At 42.7% G+C, this 15,852-nt stretch overlaps 1 protein-coding gene across 1 annotated transcript in view; it reads right to left on the bottom strand.

Annotated features, from left to right (window-relative positions):
• SLC5A8 (solute carrier family 5 member 8) overlaps positions 1-15,852 on the bottom strand; it is a 45,414-nt gene that overhangs the window by 15,062 nt on the left and 14,500 nt on the right. The window contains exons 3-11 of the mRNA XM_037884234.2: positions 15,180-15,231; positions 12,722-12,789; positions 12,139-12,293; positions 11,834-11,974; positions 7,310-7,439; positions 5,668-5,756; positions 3,199-3,311; positions 1,677-1,744; positions 1,263-1,349 (exon numbers count right to left, since the gene is read on the bottom strand). Of these exons, the coding sequence (XP_037740162.1) occupies positions 1,263-1,349; positions 1,677-1,744; positions 3,199-3,311; positions 5,668-5,756; positions 7,310-7,439; positions 11,834-11,974; positions 12,139-12,293; positions 12,722-12,789; positions 15,180-15,231 (903 nt within the window). The remainder of the gene's footprint in view (positions 1-1,262; positions 1,350-1,676; positions 1,745-3,198; positions 3,312-5,667; positions 5,757-7,309; positions 7,440-11,833; positions 11,975-12,138; positions 12,294-12,721; positions 12,790-15,179; positions 15,232-15,852) is intronic.

The following is a 15,852-nucleotide window of genomic DNA, read 5'->3' as shown; positions in this document are numbered from 1 at the left end:
ATGGCTAAGTATGGGCTTGAGTCTAACTTTAGGCGCTAAGGTCTGAAATTTTTGGCCCGTGATTTTTTTAAACAACTTCGATCAGGTAGAAACTATGAAGGCAGAAGCCTTTTTTTTTTTTTTAGATTTTATTTTATTTTGTTTTGCTATTTTATTTGAATAAGCTGTCCTAACACCTTGGAGCAGGTACATTGTGAATTTTGTGCATGTGTTTCCCCCCCCCAATATTCTGTCTGCAATAGGAGGAATTGCTTTAGAGAAAACACTTTAACCTTTTCTAAAGATAGGAACTCTCTTCAAGATCTGAACAATTAATTAAACTCCGATTTAGCTGCAGCCAGTTATAATAGCAATCCAGGCTGCTAGAGCCTATACACTAGCATGCCTACCTCTTTTAAAAACAGTCTCAATTTTTTTAGAAAATGTCCCCAAGGACTAACTAAGAATTTAATTGGGATTTAAGTACTGTGTAGACCTTGCCCTGGTTCTCTGAACAGGGATGAATCTCACCCATAATTCATTGCAGACCACAGAGATATTACAAATACAAAAGTTAACAATATTTGATTTAGACTCTTATCAACTATGGTGCTGTGCACTAACTCTCAGCTCACATGTGTCCAGAGAATTAAATTTCACTTCTCTCCTGCTCTCAAGGCTTCTTGCTACAAACACCAAAATGTTAGACTTTATAAACTCTGGAGAACACCTCTGTTTTTAGAGTGTCATAATGTAGGAATGCCTTGGGCAATTCAGTTTGACTCATAGATAATATTTACCTTGGCCTCAGATCTAAGGGGTGGGTGTGGGTGTGGGTGTGGATGTGGGTGTGTGTTTTAGATGAGGGTGGCCAAAACAGGCTTATAATGGAAATTCAATTTGCAGCCATAATTATGGAGTAAATGTCGTCAGGCCACAAACTAACAACACACTGTTCTTGTTAGGCTGTTTACAGCACATCAGTACTGATTCTGCAGCATTGTGCAAAGACAAATCACTGCTTTAGCCATAGGGAACAAGGAGAAAATAAGTGATTAGTGAATCTTTCCATTTTTAACTATATTTTTTTCAGACTAAACTACTGGCCTTATTGCCTAACTATTGGGGTAAGAGGATGTGGCGGGGAGGGGGTATGTATGAAAAATGCCAATCTAAAACATCTCCCATGATGCCTAAAACAAATTATTGTGGGGAGGGGAGCGAAATGATCCCCAAAATGACTATTGTATTTCGCAACCGCAAGACACACAGCTTATACTTACGATGGGGTTTGCAAAGGGGGAGAGGATTCCCAAAGAAAACAGTCCTAGAAGAGGGCCACCAACCATACCAAAAATACTGAGAGCTGCCTGAGGAAGAAAACAAAGTCTTATATCAAGTATCACACAGCAAAGCCAAAACCTTCAACGTGATGCCATGCGGGGGGGAAGGAAATGAAATATCTGCAATTAGGGATTCAAGCTGGTTCCGGGCCAGATCCTCAGCTGGAATAAACTGGTGTAGCTCCATTGTTGAATTACCTCAAATTACACCAGCTCAGGATTCAGTCCTAGAATTTCCAAGGTAAGTACTCATTAAAGGATAAAAGTTAATCACTTAATAGTAGCCAGTGATTGTTCTTTTCAATAATTTCTTCTAGTTAATGAAACAGAGGTGAAAAGCAATTAAACATGCACCTGTAACAAACCGCCCAAAAGGGATGCCAGAGCGGCCATGGCAATGCACACGCCTCCATAAAAAAGACCTGAATGGGTGAGAAAGACAAATGTATCAATTTAAATCTCTACAGTTAAGTTTCCTTCCAGCCTAATACTACTGCTAATAAAGCCAAAAATATATGGCAATTAGGATGGTCTCTGAGAATGGCCAAACCAACAAAAGGCCAGGCACTTTATTACCTCAGGAGGGGATCGCGCAAACATGACAAATCCTTTTACAATATGTGGTCACTGAAGATTAGTTGAAAGATTAAATCTTAAAAAGAAGTTCGGATGAGTAGGGGATAATACGCACAGCAAGAATCACTTACATTCCTTCTCTAATCCTCTGCGTCAACACTTTTTATTTATTTGAAGAACAGATCTTCCGTCCCACCTGAGTTTTGTTCCAGTGAAAACACTTTTAGATTATTGGAGTTCCATGGCTAAGAATTTCCCATACAGCCAGGAGATAGGCAGCCTAAGCAAATGAAGTCCCTCTTCCTCCCTAATGCTGGATGAACACTTTAGTTACATCCACCACTCACAAAGCTCTAATTTACAGCTACAGTGGGGACACATTAATCCCAGTGCTTAATATGAGAGGTCAGGCAACTATCCAAGTTCAGACCTGTGAGCCTCCATTCCCATAGCAAACAAAAGCTGGCATCAAAAGTTATTAATAGTGCTTAAGAAACTACACTCTCAGGTGACAATGCTGTTGTAACACCCCTCACGGCTCTGGTGTGCTCACTGGCAGGGCGTGGTCTCTTGCTCGGGAATACAATGAAGTAATTGGCTGTATTCCTCTATCCCTTACTAACCTTATTACAGTAAGAGACATGTTAATTTTTCCCAGCAAACTACCTGGGGCACTGTGGGCCATATCTTCCACTGATGGCAACTGACGTAGCTAGCAAAGAAATCAATGGAGCATCACAGATTTAAACCAGCTGAGGATCTGGTCCTGTATGTTCAACTCAAAATTCTGAGACTGGCTGCTTGGAGGCATTAAACAGATTGAGGGCTTCAGGGTGTATTGTAACGGTCGCGAACCCTCACATTTTCTAGAAGGAGAGTGCGATGCAGTACATTTCCCCAGCCATGTACCCTGTCAAATAATTCCATGTTCAAGTGGCTGATCACAAAATTCTATCCCATGCACCTGCCTTCTGACTGTTGGAATGAAAAATAACGCCATTTCAACCCAAACCCTTTGGGTCTTTTGTATTAGGAATCTAGATTGAACAAGGCTACAATATAACTTTACCGCTTAAAGATCAAACAAGATGTTCTTTTCCATGCTCACTTTAAATAGCTGCTCCCCTTCTCCCCCACAGCTGAAAACTCTTGGCCTGATTCTGATTTCACACAGGTTTCATACTGGTGTAATGCCATTGACTTTAATGAAGTTACTCCTGATTTACACCCTTATAAGTGAGATCTAAACCAAGCCCTCCTTCTTTATGATGAAAGTGGAAAATATCCCTCACAAACTTACTCATGCCCTTGGAAATCCAACCTAGTTTCTTTTCAGAGAGGGAGCTGAAGTAAGGTTTAATGAGATCCTCAACAGTTACAGCTGCTAAAGCATTGATGCTGGAGGACACTGTGCTGCAGATGACAAAATTTGAAACATTTTTGTTTGTTAGGAACTGAGATTACAAACACTTAATAATCGAGATAACGGCAGAGAGATACGGTCTGCAACAATATCAGAGACCTTATGTGGCTGTAACTACGATACATATTGAAATTATTATTACTAATGGAAAAAAACTTGACAGCACTATCTGTTACATTTTGCAATTGCTTAAAATATTTGTTCTCAGAGAGGATAATGCATGTTTTAAGAAAAAGAAGCAATCAGATAAATGAGTGGAAGGAAATTTAACATATGTTGCTATAGATCAAAGGATGACTGGTACTTTAAAACCGTTTTTGAATTCATTAATATGTATCGCATCCTTTGGGCTACGTACATGTACATCGTATGGCATTTCATTGACTATTTTGGATGCACTCTCCAGGCTCAGGCCAAAACTCAGAGCCTAAAGCTAGGATCCTAAAGCCATATTTAAATAAGTGGGCTGGTTTTCAAAAGTCAGTAAGAAATGCTGTGCACCTGACACTTTTGAAAATCAGCTGCTTTTTCAAGTGCCTTGATGTGGATTTAGGAGCCTAATTTTGGGCACCTATTTCTGAAAAAATCTTGGCCTAAATCTTAAAAATGACATGCCTGTATTGTGGCTGGAAAATGAGTATGCCGCGGTGCAGACCACAGCACACACAAAATATGCATCTCCGCACACTTAATGGTTAATTATGAGCTCCAGTGAGCATCTGATAGACTCCAAGAGAACCAATTGTCCCAAACACTTGAAACATCAGCCCCTCTCTCCTGAAAGAAGATCTAGCTACTACTGAATAACTCTGAACATCCTGGATCATATAGAATAGTATCAGACACATTTTCCTTACAGAGAAACATGCCACAATGCCTACTATTTCCCTTCTCTTTAATATTCCGGTGGCACCACCAGTGGCCAAAGTCTGACAAGATTAACTAATTAACAGAATTCAAGTAGAACACCAGAGTTACAATAATAATTTGCACTTCTGCAACCCCTTCCATTTAAGGATTTTAAAGCACTTTACAAACATGAATTTATTAAGGTGAGAAAGTATTATTTTATTCTTCCCCATCTAGTCCAGTATCTGGCCTCTTGTAGTGGCCCAGTCACTGTGCTTCTCAGGAAGGGCAAAATGCCAATCACCTACAATCCACAGTTTGTGCAGTATCTGACATTTTTATACATTACTCTCACAAGCAATCAGCTTGCACCCCAAAGTGTGAAAATGTATTGCCCTTATCATCGTGTTTACTTACATATCTACAAATATTAAGAGTCAAAAAATTATTCAACCACAGCATTATAACAGTTGCTCTGGGTATGACGGCTATAGATAAGGTTGTTAACCGTTTCCATTCTAATCCCTGATTTTTGCACACTCAAGATTATCCAAAATGTTCACATTAAGGGCTGAAATTTTCCGTGCTTGGTCGCTGCCAGAAAGTATACAACTTTGGAAACTTGAAGCAAAAATCTTTTCAGTTGTTTTTCAATTATCAGAAGGTGGGAAATTCATTTTTTTACCACCACCATTTGAAACAAAATATTCTGACCATTTTCACAGGATTGACTCAAAACAGCTGTATTTCTAAATTCCAAACACTAGTTTATAAATAGCCCCTAATGAGCAGAATGTGCTTCTTAAGTCGTAGGAAGAAGGCTTTAAAATACAGTTCTGAAGGTTTGGAAAAGGAAGGATTAGCAATAGAAAATTCCCTTAAGCTGCAGCTGCCCTGTTTCCCTATAGGATTTCAGGAATTTACAGGTGCAGCTAGTGAAGTAATAGCTTTGAAGTAAAGTGAGGCAGAGCTTGTAAGTGCCATACTTTGCTCATGACAATGGAGCTTATAGCGCCAAGGCTCAGACTATCCCTGTTGGTGGAATTTGTTAACAATAAGAAAAGGAGTACTTGTGGCACCTTAGAGACTAACCAATTTATTTGAGCATGAGCTTTCGTGAGCTACAGCTCACTTCATCGGATGCTGTAGCTCACGAAAGCTCATGCTCAGATAAATTGGTTAGTCTCTAAGGTGCCACAAGTACTCCTTTTCTTTTTGCAAATACAGACTAACACGGCTGTTACTCTGAAATTTGTTAACAATGGAGACCAAATTGCTTCAATGCAAGGAAATTTAAAGCTCCACTGGTGAAGCCTGAAAAGCTTTTAAGATGCACCCGTTAAACAGCTTCTAATTTGTCCCTATTTAAAGAACGGCAACATATGCATGCAGGGAAATTAAATGCAAAGGATCTCGTGTAAATGCAATTTATGCTCCAGTGAGCATGCATAAAAACGGCCAATGTATGTCATTGAGTTCAAAGAACGATTATATTACCTTAATGTCCCACTGTAGGCGCTAGCCACGAAAAGCCCTGGTACCCCTGGAAAATCTTGTAGAATATCCAATACCAGATATGGCATGAGCTAAAAAAAATATAGATTGAGAAATATTATAATTTTACCTAATCTGTGTTCTTGCTTTTAAGGTATTGCTTTTATAATGTATCCAAACTTCATGCTGCCCTTTATTCTAATTTTAAATGTCCTCTGTTTTACACTTTATTCAGATGGAAGTGATGAATACCTGACAAAGCCAAGAGGATAAAGCTGCCTTCATAGCACTATTCTCCTAACTGCTCCCTTCAACTAGCCCCAAGAGACCCACTGCCAGGGGCCAGGACCTGGAGGTGGTGGGACTGAAGGATCTGCCACTTCCCTTAAAATCTTCCCTCCCCACCTCTTTGTAGTGATTCCCTGCCTCAGTCATGCTGATTCATTGAATGCTAACTGAGATGCTTCCTCCCCCCCACGCGACTGGGGCACATCGTTTGAATAGGGGTTCAGGCTCAGTGATTGATGGGGGCAGAGAAGGCAGTGGCATAGAGCCTCCATGGAGACCACCCTTGTCTCTCAGCATCTCCCTTGAGCCATGTGGATCTCAGGGGGAAGAGAGAGCCATAGGTTTTGGGTCTCTTGGTTGTAGCACATGGGAGCAACCTCCACCCTCCCCCAAAAAAGAAAATGATCCAGTTTCCTACATAGGGTTATCATACTTGGTCTTCCTTGTCCTATGTATCACTAGGGAATAAGAGGATTTCTGGCTCTTTATTTTATTAACCCTGTCATCCCTTATTGCAAATAAAATACACTCCTGGGTTTCAAGTGTCCCAAAATGTTCCTTAATGTATCTTTCCAAAGGGACAGATCCTGAGAGCTCAGTACCAATGTGGACACAAGAACAAATGGATATAAACTGGCCATTGGGAAGTTTAGACTTGAAATTAGACGAAGGTTTCTAACCACCAGAGGAGTGAAGTTCTGGAATAGCCTTCCAAGGGAAGCAGTGGGGGCAAAAGACTTATCTGGCTTCAAGACTAAACTCGATAAGTTTATGAAAGAGATGGTATAATGGGATAACATGATTTTGGCAATTAATTGATCTTTAACTATTCATGGTAAATAGTCCCAATGGCCTGTGATGGGATGTTAGATAGGGTGGGATCTGAGTTACTACAGAGAATTCTTTCCTGGGTATCTGGCTGGTGAATCTTGCCCACATGCTCAGGGTTTCAGCTGATCGCCATATTTGGGGTTGGGAAGGAATTTTCCTCCAGGGCAGATTGGAAGAGGCCCTGGGGGTTTTTCGCCTTCCTCTGTAGCATGGGTCACGGGTCACTTGCTGGAGGATTCTCTGCACCTTGAAGTCTTTAAACCATGATTTGAGGACTTCAATAGCTCAGACATAGGTGAGAGGTTTATTGCAGGAGTGGATGGGTGAGATTCTGTGGCCTGCATTGTGCAGGAGGTCAGACTAGATGATCATAATGATCCCTTCTGACCTTAATGTCTATGAGTCTAAGAGCACCCACGACACTGGAGATGTGTGGGCTCAGCCTCATACCTTGGGAACAGCCCCTAAGGGCAGCAATCCTAATTCATCCCCAACTATTAAACCACTGAGATGTTTAGTGTTAAACCTGGTCTGGTGCTGACACGCGCTTTGCTGTCCATGGGTCACAATCGTGGTATATGGAGTACATTGCTAGTCCACAAAACACTGCACAGACAAGTATCGCCCAGAGTCCCAAAAGGTTGATATAGAGAGATCTGCACAAACATGAAAGGAAACAACAACGTTAAAGAGTTAGCCATAGCACTGTACAGCACTGTACTGTAATGTTGCTAAAGATGCACATGTCCTACTGTACCTGTATTCACTTCCTCATTGGCAGCCAAAAAAAAAGAGAAACATTGTTAACTGAACACTTCTTAGTCCAGTTACAGACTGTGGTCTGTCTGGCTACTAAAGCAGTGCAAAGCCACTAACTCCCAGCAACACACAGAACTGTTGAAAAACATGACAAGCCAGAGAGTAACTCATAGACTAGGAGCCACACTGTGAGCCCCTTCCCAACCTAGTGAACAGTTAGTCACACAAGCAGTGACGTGGAAGTCCATGGGATTGCTTATGAGTGTAACTGGCACTAGCAATGGGTTCACAATATGGCTCCAAATACCTGATCACCTAAGATGACAGTTATTAAATATAAAACCCCTATTCTAATTTTGATATTGTATAGCCAATAGCAGAGGTCCATCCTGTAATGAAATCTAATCATGAGATCATGTGACCTCTGTGGTTATTCTTCATGTCTCACTGTATTTCTTCATTGCAGACCACAGGAAGGGAGCAACCCATTCCCCAGTGTGTTCAAACCTCAGAGGGAGTTTCAGGGGTGGTTGCCCTAGATCCAGTCTTAGTGAGATGTATGGGCTCCCCTTATTTAGCATCGGCGTTCCTGTGCCTCTGGTGTCTTGCACTATACGGCTCTACTGTTCTTAAACAGTGCCAGGGCCCCAAGCGGAAGCAATGGGGAAGAACTTTGTAAATGTCCCCTAACAAAGTCAGCACACCTTGGAAGGCTGCCATGGTGCATGCCCTTCTCCTGCTGACTTGGCATGGAGTCCCTCAAAGCTATTGCTTCTAGGAGGAAATGGACTACCCACAGTCTGTGAGCTTTCCTTCTTAGTGCCTAGGTAATCTTGCAGACTGATGTAGTAAACTGACTCCATCTCCTGACAGCACTAGCCCAAAAAGGCTCCAGCTTCAAACATTAATACAACCTCTGCTACCCTAGGTCTTCATTCAATATTGGCTATTCAAAATGTTCAGTCTTCTTGTCCACTTTGGCTTCCTTCTCTACAGAAATGGAGCTCCTGCAGATTACTGGAGGTGTCTAGGTACTTCTAGCTCTAGACGGGTCCTAGTTTCATAAAGTTAATTACCCTCTGGCTCATCTTCGGTGCCCTACTGCAACCCACAATGCGGTATGTTCTTCAACAATGTGGTTCTTTCCCTGTACTTCTATAAGATTAATTGTATTCTAACCAGCAGCCATTTCGTTGCCTGATGTCCATTGATTGCCATTGAGGCCCTGCCGCTGTGCCAAGCAATCAGAGCTGCATTGGTACCTCCAGTATCTAAGCAAGTGTATCAGCATCGAGGGTGCTTAGGAGGCCATTCAGTGCTTCCAGTGCCTGCGAAAGTGCACCAACCCCGGGTTACTTTAGAAGGTTCATTGGGATGTGTGCAGGAGAGTAGCTCTGCTCTTGAAGATCTTAATGGGGATGGAAATGTATGTTATTGGGTGCACTGGTGTAATATAACTGAGCCTGCAGCCTGGTGTACTTCGTAAAGCTCATCAGCACAAGAGACAACCTGACTTAAATCAAGTGTCTGATAACAAAACCTGGGCATGTTAAAGCTGATTGGGTGACCCCACTGCCAGTGGTCACACTTGGGCCTTGTCTATGCATGAAAATTGCAAAGCTTTAGCTAAATTTGTTTCTAGACTAATTTAGCTAAAATGTTCCAACCCTGTATCATGGACCCTCTCATATAGGGTTGAGTGTGTCTTATATCAATTTACCATAACCTGATTCCTTACCAATATAAGCTAAACTGAAATAAGGCACTCTTAGACTGATTGAAGATGGACATGCAGAAGAATTCTGTTAAATTAGTACAACTCTCACAGGTAGACAAGGCTTTAAGTAGCATGTTTTAGCCTAGGTCACTATAGTTAAAAATAAAACAAAATTGCTATCAATTGAATAATTAAAGGCATAAAAGTATGACCATGCCCCGATTACTCACTGCATTTTCAAATCTTGTTTTTAAACCATGTTGGCGGCTGGATGTCAAATGACAATCAATGTTTGTTTGATCTTGTCCTGACTTTAATCCTAGTTCAGAGTGACACTCTATGACTTAAGAAATGAGTTGCTCCCACTAATTCTGAATGAGTAATACTGGGTGGAATACTCTTCTGCAAAGCTGGCATTGTGTCTGGGAAGACTATGCAAGTCTTGCTTTTTAATAAGAATTTAAGATTTCAACATTCAAACCCATCGTGTGGTGCCTTTGAAGAGTTATTTGAAGCCAGGGATTGGTAAGGGGAAAAATAAGAGGTAATAAACTAGTAGGCTGATGAGTCAATATCACACCTGCATTTATCTGAATTTTACAATTCTTCCACTTTAAACACCTGTACTTCTTTCAAGGGAATACATCATTGTTCAAATACAAGAATCTGAGTTGCTTGGTTGTGCTTTCTAGTCACAAAAGTACAGGTGCATATTTGGGTGGGGTGAGATCCTATCTGAGACAGCCAAGAATCCTGAGATACTTTTCTCATCCCATGGTTTCATGCGTTACCAGAAGGCATGGAATGGAACTTGTGAAATCATTCGCACTGTGCGCCCAGTTCATCATTGTACTGCACCTTGTAAATCCTTTACATCAGTGTAATGTGAGTGTAAATTGCTACCATTCTGATGTGGTAGCGTTTCACATCTACTGTGCACTGGTGTAAATGACTACACAAAGAGCAGGGCAAGAGTGAATCTTGTTGTGAGGGTTTTAAGGCTCTTGCAAAAGAAACTAGGCAGCTGCTGTATCGCCAGTGTTTACACCTCTGTGGAGATGCAGTGTTTATGCTGAAAATTATCCATGCCTCAGGAAATGATCATATTCTCAGGCACAGATAGGGTGACTAGCAGATGTAAACTCAATTACCCTTGCCTGTAGGAAAGCTGGCAGAAGGGGGCTAAATAAAGAGTTCTCCATGAGGTTTTCCTTGCAGAGATTTCCAGAAGTGCTCCCCAATAAGAGCAGGGCTCTCCCATTAAAATGGAAAGGCTTCAGGGCTCACGCACAGATTCCTGGGAAGATAAGGCCGTCCACATGGAACCACTGTATCTTCACAGCCACTCTGGCCACGTGACTCCAATGGTGCCAGACTCCTCTGGTCACAACTGAACTGCTTCCAGGATGCCTTTAAAAGATCCCGTTGCACAGAGGGTGGGCAGGGTGCAACCAAGTAATATAGCTTCAGATAGGGATGCTTGGAAGAGTCAACATCAATGACATGCAATACAAGCATGACACATGAAGCTCTTTCCCATACATGAGCAATCCACTGTTGAAGTGAGATGTGCCTTCTGTCTGTGTAAAGGCTGACATTCTGAACAAAGCAGCATGACCAAGGAAGAGGCATTGGAGATACAATGATGATGCATATCAACTCATTCCTGTTATAAATCTGATTGCCTACAACACTAGTTTTTCTTACTGCTTTAACCTTCAACATTTTAATTCTAAAAACATAGCTTTCACCTGGAGGGGAAAAAAATTGTTTTAATTATTTTGCCCACATTTTAAAAATATTAAACCTCCAAAATACTGTCCCTTCCTATACCTTATGGCATTGTATTGTGGGGAAGGCATTTTTATTTTTCATACATTTCTCACATAAGTAAATCTATACAGAAAGCTTACTGATCACCAGTCTCCAGCTGCTTACAGCTTCAGGAGAGAGATCACTTGATCATTACCTGTTAGGTTCATTCCCTCTGGGGCACCTGGCATTGGCCACTGTCAGTAGACAGGATACTGGGCTGGATGGACCCTTGGTCTGACCCAGTATGGCCATTCTTATGTTCTTATGTCAGGTCACTAACTGTTCTGAAAACAAAGAACGTGATTCTTCAGCAATTTTATCATTGGGCAATCAATTTCAGTAGCTTTATGACGGAATCCTTTAATATTTATTCTGGTACAACTCCCATTCACTGATTTAGGTTTAATATAGTACCAAGCCAAGATCTGGTGTTATTAGAAGCTTTGCACAAATAACACCTATACAATTTGGTCTCTAGGTTGCAAATGAACTTAATACAGCTTTTGTGTGCATGCACACCAGCATCATAAAACAGTCTGGCACAAAACTGAATGTTGCCATAACTTATCAATCCTGGCATTTATTCTTCCAATTTGCTTTCGTCCTTGTTCACAAAGCAGAAAGTACAGGTCGTTACTACCTTTCATGAACAGGTTGTATATAAATTTAAAGCATTCATTTAAAAATCTCCCTTTATGAAGAACAGATAGTAGCTAAAGACAGGCACTGAAGAATTACATTTACCGCACACAGGCTTACAATTTTGCTTGGAACCTGGTTTTGCAGGCAATGTATCTCTGAACTTGAGATTGGTTGACCCCGTATATGCCAGTCCAGGTGAAGGTCCCACCTATGAGAATTGTCCAGAAGGTATGTCTTTGCAAGGGGTTGGGATTAAAGCTAAATGGGAGAAAAAAATAACAGACTCAGAATATGGACAAAAATGGTGCTTCTCCCTCTGCCCCAATGAAGTTAATTCAATTGAAAACCCGTGTGGACGCAGTTTAACACTTTTAAGATTGTTTAAGCTGGTCATGTTTTAGCCTAAGTATTTACAAACTTACTCCCAGAAGTTTAATCTTCCCCCATGGTAAGAATCATTTAGAATGCGTCCGATTCCCTCTTGAACCACCACAGCACGTATAATCACAGATGAAAATCCAGCTACCATGATTCCAACCTGGAAAACATCTGTCCAGACTACTGCCTTTAGACCACCCTGTGTGAGGAACAGCACATTCAATGTATAGTAGGAGCATGAAATTAAGATGCAATTATAAATTTCGCAAATTCAAATTTATGGGCCAGCTCACCCCACCTGCGGAAAATCCCATGGGAAGGGCAGGGTGAGGTGATCTGTTTTTCTGAGCCCCACCCACTCCTGCTCCCAGTCTGGCCAGTCTCTACCCAGGAGAGTAGAGAACAGTGCTACAGAGAAGACCACAGCCCTTTCCATGTGGGAGTGGGCAGATGCACAGGTGTCTTCCATATGCAGTTTGGAGCAGGGGAGAGGATGACCAGGCCCTCTGTCTTTATTCAAGTTTAAACTCAATAATTGTACACTACGTTACAATGGAAGGTTGTTCTATATTTTAACTAAGCAGTTAAAAGAAGGGGGAGGTTCTTTAAAATGAACTGTCAACATACCAGTGTGCAATAGAAGGTACAGACTACTCCAGTTGTGACCACTGCACCCCACAAGTCAAATCCTGTGACTGAAAAAGAGGGAAAATGTACAATTGCAAAGACTGTTTTTGAAAAAAAGTAAATCCTTTAACATTCAACCACATTTGTAGGTTGGTCTGATTGCCTGGAAAAAAAAGATTAGAACCATTTTAAAATGAAAAGTAGAAAATAATAACAATAGCACTCACATGATTTGTGCACTAAAACCAAGGGACTTTGACGGACTAAGAATATAACCAACTCATAACAATAGTTGTGATAGACTTTGCAAACTGCTGAGCAATTAGAAATATTTTTGCATCTAAGGCAGATGTGGGCAACCTGTGGCCCATCAGGGTAATCCTCTGGTGGGCCGCCAGACAATTTGTTTACATTTGCACAGCCGTCCGCAGCGCCCAGTGGCCATGGTTTGCCATTCCTGGCCAATTGGAGCTGCAGGAAACAGCAGCCAACACTTCCCTGTGGCCCGCACCATTTCCTGTCGCTCCCATTGGCCGGGAACAGTGACCGCGGCCACTGGGAGCTGTGGGCAGCTGTGCAAATGTAAACAAAATGTCTGGCGGCCCACGAGCGGATTACCCTGACTGACCACATGTGGCCCACAAGCCACAGGTTGCCCACCACTGATCTAAGGACTAATTTCCCTTTAATTAAAATTTTAACAACTAAAACTATATCCTAACCTTTTAAGCCCATGAGTTATCTCATTGACTTCAACACAAAGGGATTTGTGCAGATAGACAGTAAAGGAGTCCCATTCAAGTCAGGGTAACTGAGAGTTGAATTTGTCCTCAAGTCTTCAATCTCTTATAAAATCTGTCACAACTACTGGACCAATGCTCAAGTCTTCATTTAGGCAAAAAGTCAACAGGAGCTTAGGAAGACATCTTAATTGGGCCCATAGTTACTTATGTTGATGTCTGTCTTAAAAACCTAATAGTTTTATGTATTTGTAAGGGGACTCTTGCCCCCTTACTAACAGTCAGTGGGGGTGTTTTAGGTGCTAGCTCCCAGTACTCAAAGGGGAAGGGTCGATGGGGAATCAGGACCCTGAGACTGACAGCCCCCAGGAACAACGGGGAGAGGCCAATGCTCCAGGTCAGCCTGAATGACAGGGCGGGCAGGCTAATCAGGGAGTCAGGAGGCCAGGGAGGTCCCGTCCTTCGTGTGAGCTGGAATTGCCTGGGTCAGACAGAGTGGGGCGGAGCTAAGGAGAAAGCAGGGGCCCAAGCTAAGCTGCGGAGCAGAGTTGTGCCAGATCCAGAGGGACCAGAACAGCAGCCCAGAGAGAGCAGACCCTGTCCTGGGAGCAGAGCTGCAGCCCCAAAGCCAGAGGCACAGCCCAGAGAGAGCAGACTTGCCCTGGGAGCAGAGCTGCAGCAATCAGAGCCAGAGGGCCAGAAAAGCAGCCCAGGAAGCACGTCAGTGCTGGGAGCAGAGTCACAGAAGCAGCCTGCAGAGCAGACCTGTCCTGGGAGCAGAGCTGCAGCAACCAGAGCCAGAGGGGCCAGAGAAGCAGCCCAGGGAGCTGGAGGCAGAGCAGCAGCCATGCTGAGGCAGAGTGGCGCTGGAGCTAAGACAGAGTGGAGTTGGAGCTGGAGCTGGGTCTGGAGCAGTCTGGAGCTGGGTGCTGTGAGCAGCTGGGGAGAGCGAGGGGGGACCCTGGGCAGTGGGCCCAGCACAGGGAGATGCCTCAGCCAGGAGGTTCTGCAGGCCAGACTCGGAGGGGGACCGGTAACCCCGACAGTGCGGGGGCAATGCTAGGAAGAATGGCCCTGCCCCCTACAATCTGAGAGCGTGTGGCCACCACCGGAGCGAGCGTCCAACCCACAGCATCCCTGCAGCACAGCCAGGGCCTGAGAAGGAGGCCTGGGACTCACAAGGACAGACTGTGAACTGCCCGGACATTCCAGAGACACTGTTTGTGATGTTCCCTGCCACAGAGTGGGTTGATGTGTAACCTTTCCCATTTTTCCTTATTCTTTTTAAAATTAATTGTTGATTAAATAACTTGCATTTGCTTCAAATTGTATGTAATAATCAGTGGGTCAGAGAAGTGGCCAGTGCAGAGAGAGTACCCCGGAGTGGGGACACCCTAGCCCCTGTCCTAGGTGACCACAGCAGGGTTGGGGGTCAAGCCCCCCCAGGAATCCTGGGTCCAGCCTTGTTGGGGTTACAAGGACTCTGCCAGACAGGAGAGTGGAAGGGGAGTCCTCAAGGGCAGGGAGGCCACTGGGTAAAGGAAGTGGGAGTGAGGACTCAGATCCTTTAGCTAGCCCACTTCACCAAGGTAGTGCAGAAGCCAGGAAAGTTCCCCACAATAGCGGGACTATTCCCCCGCTTACATATTGCAAAAAAATAATTAAATAAAACAAACTACCTTGTAAAATGTAAAATAATTAGCATATTTTCCTTTTACCTTGGTTCAGTGCCAGAGCTGGAGCATAAATAACAATTCCAGTGTATAAAATCTAAGGAGGATAAAAGAAATACTAAATCAAATTAAAAGGAACTTGTTCTATACCTACTTAAACTAATTTACCTATAGTATACATAGGTAAATGTATCTATAGGTAGACATAGAGTCTATATCACCAGTACTGTGCAGTATTAAGTAAGAATTCCTATCATTTATAAGGGAAAAGTCAGAGGCTACCTAGTATTGCATTCTTCATGGTACACTGTACCTAAAATGAACACTACAATGGCTCTTAAATACCCAGGCCCTCTTCAACTTTTCCTGGCTTTTCTACAAAGTAGCGTATTGTTTAAAAAAGTGCAGTAATCACATACAAATGCCATACTGCAGAAACCTGTGGAAAGAGGAAAAAATGCTGAGGCTGGCAAGTACTTTGCCAAGAAATCTCTTGCGATGTTAATGGCACTCAATATGCAAACATAACTCCGATTACCCAGGACTAGAGCTATGCCATTAAATAGTCATTCTGGTGTAGTCATTAGGGTTTATAGGCTGCCAACATTGGAGGGTGACATGCACATACAGGGTTGTGAACTGGTCTGATTTTCCATCCCTCACCGGAAAGAGTTAAAGACAAACCAATCTTTTCCCTTATGATTATTATCATAATGGG

The sequence above is a fragment of the Chelonia mydas genome, chromosome 1 (assembly GCF_015237465.2).
Source record: "Chelonia mydas isolate rCheMyd1 chromosome 1, rCheMyd1.pri.v2, whole genome shotgun sequence".
Lineage (NCBI taxonomy): Eukaryota > Metazoa > Chordata > Testudines > Cheloniidae > Chelonia > Chelonia mydas.
The sequence above is the reverse complement of the archived record's forward strand: the minus strand, read 5'-3'. Positions and strand labels throughout refer to the sequence as shown.